The sequence below is a fragment of the Nematolebias whitei genome, chromosome 7 (genome assembly GCF_014905685.2).
Source record: "Nematolebias whitei isolate Nwh7 chromosome 7, NemWhi1, whole genome shotgun sequence".
Classification (NCBI taxonomy): Eukaryota; Metazoa; Chordata; class Actinopteri; order Cyprinodontiformes; family Rivulidae; genus Nematolebias; species Nematolebias whitei.
This window is the reverse complement of record NC_056504.1, coordinates 50,105,012-50,112,000: the sequence shown is the minus strand read 5'-3', so window position 1 is coordinate 50,112,000 and position 6,989 is coordinate 50,105,012. Positions and strand designations below refer to the sequence as shown.

General features: G+C 44.9%; 1 protein-coding gene across 1 annotated transcript in view; it reads right to left on the bottom strand.

The window, feature by feature from the left end:
- The window catches only part of nisch (nischarin), a 25,749-nt gene that overhangs the window by 4,683 nt on the left and 14,077 nt on the right, over window positions 1-6,989 (bottom strand). Inside the window, exons 14-23 of the mRNA XM_037679928.1 lie at window positions 6,484-6,593; window positions 5,610-5,692; window positions 5,166-5,435; window positions 3,667-3,953; window positions 3,360-3,571; window positions 2,883-3,283; window positions 1,834-2,018; window positions 1,693-1,756; window positions 1,460-1,598; window positions 1,116-1,266 (exon numbers count right to left, since the gene is read on the bottom strand). Coding sequence (XP_037535856.1) covers window positions 1,116-1,266; window positions 1,460-1,598; window positions 1,693-1,756; window positions 1,834-2,018; window positions 2,883-3,283; window positions 3,360-3,571; window positions 3,667-3,953; window positions 5,166-5,435; window positions 5,610-5,692; window positions 6,484-6,593 — 1,902 coding nt within the window. The remainder of the gene's footprint in view (window positions 1-1,115; window positions 1,267-1,459; window positions 1,599-1,692; window positions 1,757-1,833; window positions 2,019-2,882; window positions 3,284-3,359; window positions 3,572-3,666; window positions 3,954-5,165; window positions 5,436-5,609; window positions 5,693-6,483; window positions 6,594-6,989) is intronic.

Here is a 6,989-nt window from a genome sequence, read left to right as displayed (position 1 = left end):
AGCTAATGTTCTTCAGCTTTTAGCTAGTGTTCTGCTGCTTTTAGCTTTTGTTCTGCTGCCTTTAGCTAGCGCTCTTCAGATTTTAGCTAGTGTTCTGCTGCTTTTAGTTGTGTTCTGCTGTTTATAGCTAGTGCTCTTCAGCTTTTAGCTAGAGTTCTGCTGTTTTTAGCTTTTGTTCTGTTGCTTTTAGCTTGTGTTCTGCTGTTTTTAGCTAGCGCACTTCAGATTTTAGCTAGTGTTCTGCTGTTTTTAGCTTTAGGTAGTGCTCTTAAGCTTTTAGCTAGTGTTCTGCTGTTTTTAGCTTGTGTTCTGCTGTTTTTAGCTTATGTTCTGTTGCTTTTAGCTTGTGTTCTGCTGCTTTTAGCTTGTGTTCTGCTGCTTTTAGCTAGCGCTCTTCAGATTTTAGCTAGTGTTCTGCTGTTTTAACTAGCGCTCTTCAGATTTTAGCTAATGTTCTGCTGCTTTTAGTTGTGTTCTTCACCTTTTAGCTTGTATTCTGTTGTTTTTAGCTTGTGTTCTGCTGCTTTTAGCTTGTGTTCTGCTGCTTTTAGCTAGTGTTCTTCAGCTTTTAGCCAGTGTTCTTCAGCTTTTAGCTTGTGTTCGGCTGTTTTTAGCTTGTGTTCTGCTGTTTTTAGCTAGTGTTCTTCAGCCTTTAGCTAGTGTTCTGCTGCTTTTAGCTTGTGTTCTGCTGTTTTTAGCTTGTGTTCTGCTGTTTTTAGCTTGTGTTCTGCTGTTTTTAGCTTGTGTTCTGTTTAAACTCAGATTTATTTTTCCAGCACGGCTCATTCAAGCCGTTCTGTGGTCACATGGTGCGTTGTTGTTATTGCTTGCTGCCAAGACAAGCGGCCGATCGTGTACTTCATGTGTTGTTCTTTCATTTCTCTTTCTGTTAGTAAAATATCTTGTGATTCCCACGTGCTGGGGGTCGGGGTATTTGGATAAATACCAAATCTTAGAAGAATGTCTGTAAGACAACCAGAACTGTGGCCAGTTTTGCGTTGAGGGTATTTAGCAGTGGCGGCCATTTTGACTTGGGAAGATGGAGGTGCATTTGTTTGTTCTTCAGATGAAACGTTTTGTGGCTCTGACAGGAACAGCTGATCCTCCCGTCCCACCTGAGTGGCGGCTCAGCGCGGCGGCTGAGTCCTCCAGCAGGAAGTAGATGGAGTCGTTGGAGAGCAGCAGACAGCAGGCGAGCTCGGTTTCTGGAGATTTGTAGAGAACCACAGAAAGCCACAAGACGTGTCTCAGCTCCTCCGCCTCCGCCTGGTTCAAAACAAACGCACAAAGGGTTAAACAGAATATTTCTGAGTATCAAAACCACCGTGAAGAAGTTTAAACGTCTTTTATTCTTCCAAGAAGCTTTCCTCAAGACATTAACCGTCAAAGTGACCTTCAGCTCCTGGAGTGAAAGTAAAAAACATGAAATATTAACGAGCAGGCTCAGCTTGTGCTTCACCTGAGCTACGTATCTGCTGAAGCAGGTCTGCAGCTGCTGGAGACTGAGACCAGCAAGGAGCTTCAGTCCTGGGGACAGACCCGGGACCAGGTGCGGGGACGGTCGGTTGTCCTCAGCTTGGAGTTTGGACGAGTCCCAGCTGAAAAGAAAAGACATAAAAACAATCGGCGGAAGAAAAAACAGGTAAAACTTCTGTTTGTCCTGGAGCTTAGAGCAGTCATTTAAGCTTGTACCTGCTGAAGGTGAGCAGGGTCCGGCCACAGGTGCAGCAGCAGAGACCTCTGGACCTGAGCCCACCTGAAAACACAACAAACCGTCAAAGTGGAAGAAGAAGCAGACCCTGAAGATAAAGACCGGTTCCTCCGTGTGTTCACCTGGTGCAGGTGGTCCTTGGTGTGGACAGGACCTGCAGGGTCGGGGCAGGGCCACCATCTTCAGCCCCTCCCAAGAGGCTCTCCTCTGGATCAGCTCACTCAGGAAGGAGGTCCTGTTCTGGGCCAGGGGGAAGAGCAGGAGCAGCCTCCGGCCACCGAGGAGCAGAACCACCGAATGACGACTTCTGGACACAAAAGAGTCAAAATACAGAAATGACTCCATGAAAACACGGAACGAATGAAGCTAAAACTGTTCTTCAAGCTAAAACAACCAAAGAGGAGGTTAAAATGAGCCGAACAGAGGATGCAAACAAAAAGAATACAAGCTAAGAGCTAAAAACATCAAAACATTAGCCTAAAGCATCAGAACGGTAGGTGAATGCAGCGAACAGTAGCTGAAAGCAGCAGAACGGTAGCTGAAAGCAGCAGAACAGTAGCTAAAAGCAGCAGAATGGTAGCTGAAAGCAGCAGAACAGTAGCTGAAAGCAGCAGAACAGTAGCTAAAAGCAGCAAAACGGTAGCTAAAAGCAGCAGAACAGTAGCTGAAAGCAACAGTAGCTAAAAGCAGCAGAACAGTAGCTGAAAGCAGCAGAACGGTAGCTGAAAGCAGCAGAACGGTAGCTGAAAGCAGCAGAACAGTAGCTGAAAGCAGCAGAACAGTAGCTAAAAGCAGCAGAACAGTAGCTGAAAGCAGCAGAACAGTAGCTAAAAGCAGCAGAACAGTAGCTGAAAGCAACAGTAGCTAAAAGCAGCAGAACAGTAGCTAAAAGCAGCAGAACGGTAGCTGAAAGCAGCAGAATGGTAGCTGAAAGCAGCAGAACAGTAGCTAAAAGCAGCAGAACAGTAGCTAAAAGCAGCAGAACAGTAGCTAAAAGCAGCAGAACAGTAGCTGAAAGCAGCAGAACAGTAGCTGAAAGCAACAGTAGCTAAAAGCAGCAGAACAGTAGCTAAAAGCAGCAGAACAGTAGCTAAAAGCAGCAGAACGGTAGGTTTTGATTGACACAACTGAGAGCTTTTCATTTCAGCGGTCCGGTCCAGAGTTTCAGCACCTGTGACGGTGCTGCGGCCCGGGACAGAACCGAGCATCTTTCTCTCCGGGGTGAAGAACCACAGAACCGAGCGGCACGCGGACCAGCCTGCACCAGGATGAAGAGGAGGACTGATGAAGGCTGTTGCTCTCCTCCTCTGCCAACTGTCTGAGGTCCATCTTCAGCACCCAGAGGTGTCTGCAGGTGAGGAAGAGGAGTGACAGGAGGCTGGGGTCCTCAGACGTGACGTCTGGCAGGAGGGGGGGTGCGTCTGAGGCAGAGGACGAGGAGCAGCAGAGGATGTGGGCAGGATAGCCTCCCTGGGCTCCCAGACTCTCCTCCAGCTCCCAGGAGTTGACCAGCGAGGGGGGGAGGAGCTGAGGAGTGCTGAGGGGCTCTGGGGGGCTCTGAGACTCTGACGTCTACAAGAAAGAACAAGGTGAGTACGCTGCAACCAAACTGATGAGCTCTGAACCATCTGTCGGGTCGTTCTCTGACCTGCTGCAGGGCTTTCAGCTCAGTTCTGGTCTGTCGGACCTCCTCAGCCTCAGAGAAGATGTACCAGCGCGTCGGGCTGGCTTGGACTCCAAAGGAGAGGCAGGAGTCGGGGAGCTCGGACCGGGAGGACAGCGTAACCTGGGAGTATGGCACCAGGAGGTCCACCTGCAGGCCCAACAGAACCTCCTCCACAGCTGGACTCTGGTCCTGCTCTGGGAACGTGTCACCTGTAAAGATGTCACACATGACCTGCTGCACCAAAAGGTTGAATACACACCACATTCTGAACAGGCGCCATGTTTATTACCTCTCTCCTGATTGGCCAACAGGGAGTCATGTGACAGAAGCAGGCCCAACAGCTGGTCCGTCAGCACCAGGCACGCCTCCCTCTGCTTCACCTCCTCGTCCACTCGGACGCAGCAGCACCACAGAACTCTACGGATCAGAAGCTCCGCCTCCTTCTCACTCGGCTCCTCCAGTCGGACGCCGTCCTTCTCAGGAGCAGGAGCGGGGAGCGACGAGGGGGAGGAGCAAACAGGCTCCTCCCCCGAGTCATCCAGACTCATCTCAAAGTAACCATCCCTGGAGCTCGGGCTGAAAGGACGAGCAAAAGAAAAGATTCTGACACTTTTTCTGCTTTAGCTTCTTCTTGACAACATGATCACCATGGCAGCCATGAAGGTTTGTGGATCCCAGAAACCGGAGAGGTTCTGATCCACAACAAATCTGAACCGGTTCTTCAGATTTGTTTAGAGCACAACGAAACAAATCATTGTTTACATAGTGCAGCCATTTTTTATTTAAAAACACCGATTTGTTTATGACCTTTCAGTGTCGGCATTTTAAACTAAATTTTAAAGAAGCATCTGAAAATGAAAGTTAAACAAGCAGAAAAAAGCTTAAATTAGGAGGAAAAAGCAAAACAGTAGCTAAAAAAACATTTTTAAAATATCAGGTCTTTAAAAAAAATCTAATAATGGCAAAACAGTTGCTAATATCTAAAAGTACCAAAACAATACCCGAAGGCTAAAATGAGCAAAACAGCAGCTAAAGGCAAAAAAACAAGCAGAACAGCAGCTAAAGACTAAAACAAGCAAAACAGTAAAGGCTAAAATGAGCAAAACAGCAGCTAAAAACTAAAATGAGCAAAATAGCAACTAAAGGTAAAAACAAGTAAAATAGCAGCTAAAGATTAAAATGAGCAAAACATCAGCTAAAGACTAAAATTAGCAAAACAGCAGCTAAAGACTAAAATGAGCAAATCATCAGCTAAAGGCAAAAAGGAGTAAAATAGCAGCTAAAGACTAAAATGAGCAAAACAGCAGCTAAAGGCAAAAAGGAGTAAAATAGCAGCTAAAGACTAAAATGAGCAAAACATCAGTTAAATGCTAAAACAACCAAAACAACAGCTAAAAGTTAAAACATCTAAACCTCAACTAAAACTAAAATCAGCTAAATATTAGCTAAAAAATAAACCCATGAAAACACTAGTCAAAAGCTAAAGCAACCTAAACAGTAGCTAAAAGTGATTAGATTTAGAATAGATTTTAGAAAGCACAAAGTTTTTCTAAGATTTTAGGTTTATTATTAATCTTAATGAGGGGTAAAGGTAAATAAAGTTAGATCATTTTAAAATGATTAAACGTTACAAAAATCATAAGTCACAGCTAAAATGTCCTGAACAAGCTGAACATTTTGATGTAAGAAGTTAAAACAGCTAAAGTATGCAGACACAGAAGTGCCTGAGCGTTCAGCTGCTTGTAGCTGTAACTGGATTCAGAATGAGCCGAAGACGAACCGAAGTACCTGTGACCGCCCACATCCACATGAGACTGAATCGCTCTGGAGTCAGACCTCCTCTCCTCCTCCACCTCCTCCTGCTGCTGCTCCTCCACCTCCTCTTCATTCACCATCTTCTCCCTCGCAGCCAAGCTGAGCTGCTGGGAGAGCTGGGTAATGAAGTTTTTGTTGGAGGAGGTGGACAGATGAGCAGGAAGCAGAGGACACCAGGTGGCGCTGCAGGAGGAACAAGGAGCTTCAGGAGGCCTGAAGGGCGACGAAGAGGAGCAGCAGCAACTGGAAAGGAAGTGACAGAAGCTAATTTAAATAAAATTAAATTAAAAAAGTTGTATTGACATGTTTCCTGCTTAAGGAAAAGGTTTTAATATTTGTTTTATCTGATCAGCTTCTTTTTGTTCGTTTCAGCCTCGTCCTTCATTTCAGATCATTTTGAAAGTGACTCGAACTGACCAAACGGCTGCAGAAGAAGAAAAGTCGCTCGTGTGGTCTCCACGGAGTGACTGTCCGGACAAACAGACGGCAGGTTGCTGTACCTGCAGGTAAACACAAACAAAAGGCTATCTGTGCACGTCATGTTCAGCTGTTTCCTCTGCTCACATCCTCTCTGCAAATTATGATTTTTTTCATCTAAAAAACATCTCAACCCGTTATTTTTCTCTTTCTAGTTTAAAAATGGCGTCAACCAGAGAACATTTTCTGTGGAATCTGTGTGAAGCCACGCCCACTAAATTAAAAGAATAATAATTTTGTACATATCTATTTTATTAACTTTTAATTAAATACATACCGGTAACATACACAAATACGTGCAGTAAATGTTTTTTTTCTGAACAGTGCCGGTAACACAGCTGGTTAAGAAAATAATAATAAATACAGTTGTCTACCAGGAAGTAATTGATCACCATCTTCATATTCTCCTGCTCTGCGGTCAGGATCCACTGACAGAGGATCGTTTCATTGGTCCACTGTGACCTGATCAATAATTGGTCTGATTTAATTACTCGTTTATTTTTTACCTTTATTAATATAGGTAGTCTCGAGTCACAAGGACTCACCCAAGAGAGATGTGTACTGGGCAGCTATACGAGCGCCCAGGTGTGACGAGGCTAAATGTTTTGGCGGCAGGAAGCTCGTTAGCCCGGTAAAAATAAAAAAAATCCATGAATTAGCCGCAGCGTTGGATAAACTGTGTGGTTCAAAGCGTGCGACAAAAGTAGCGGCTTACAGTCTGGAAATTACGGTACATTCATACTCAGTATGGTACTCAGTGTGTTCCTGTGATCTGACCTTTTTGTTGCCATGGCAACACAGGTGCACATCTCACCTGAGAGGAGTCCGCAGGCAGGAGGCGTGTGTCGGTGTTGAAGCTCGGAGGGGGAGGTGCAGCGTCCACAGGAGGGAGGACGGCAGGGGGAACTTCTCTGCTCGTCACTTCTGAAACCAAACGTCAGAGATGCTGAAAACACCCGAGACTTTTAAAACGGTTTGAAAGCTCTTACATCTTTGTACATTTTACAGAAAATAAAACGCGAAGACTGAAGCTGAATCACATCAAGAAACAAAAAGAAGAGTCAAAATAATCTCTTTATAAAGATCTTTAAAGATATCCGAGGTTAGGTTTCCTCCCACAGATCAAAAACATGCATGTTAGGCTGCCGTCAGGCCCAGGCCTCTCCTGCAAAAAAGATCTGTGCTCTCAATGGGATTTGCCTGATTTAATAAAGGTTTAATAAAGGTTCAATAAAGGTTTAATAAAGGTTCAATAAAGGTTTAATAAAGGTTCAATAAAGGTAAAATAAAGGTTTAATAAAGGTTCAATAAAGGTTTAAT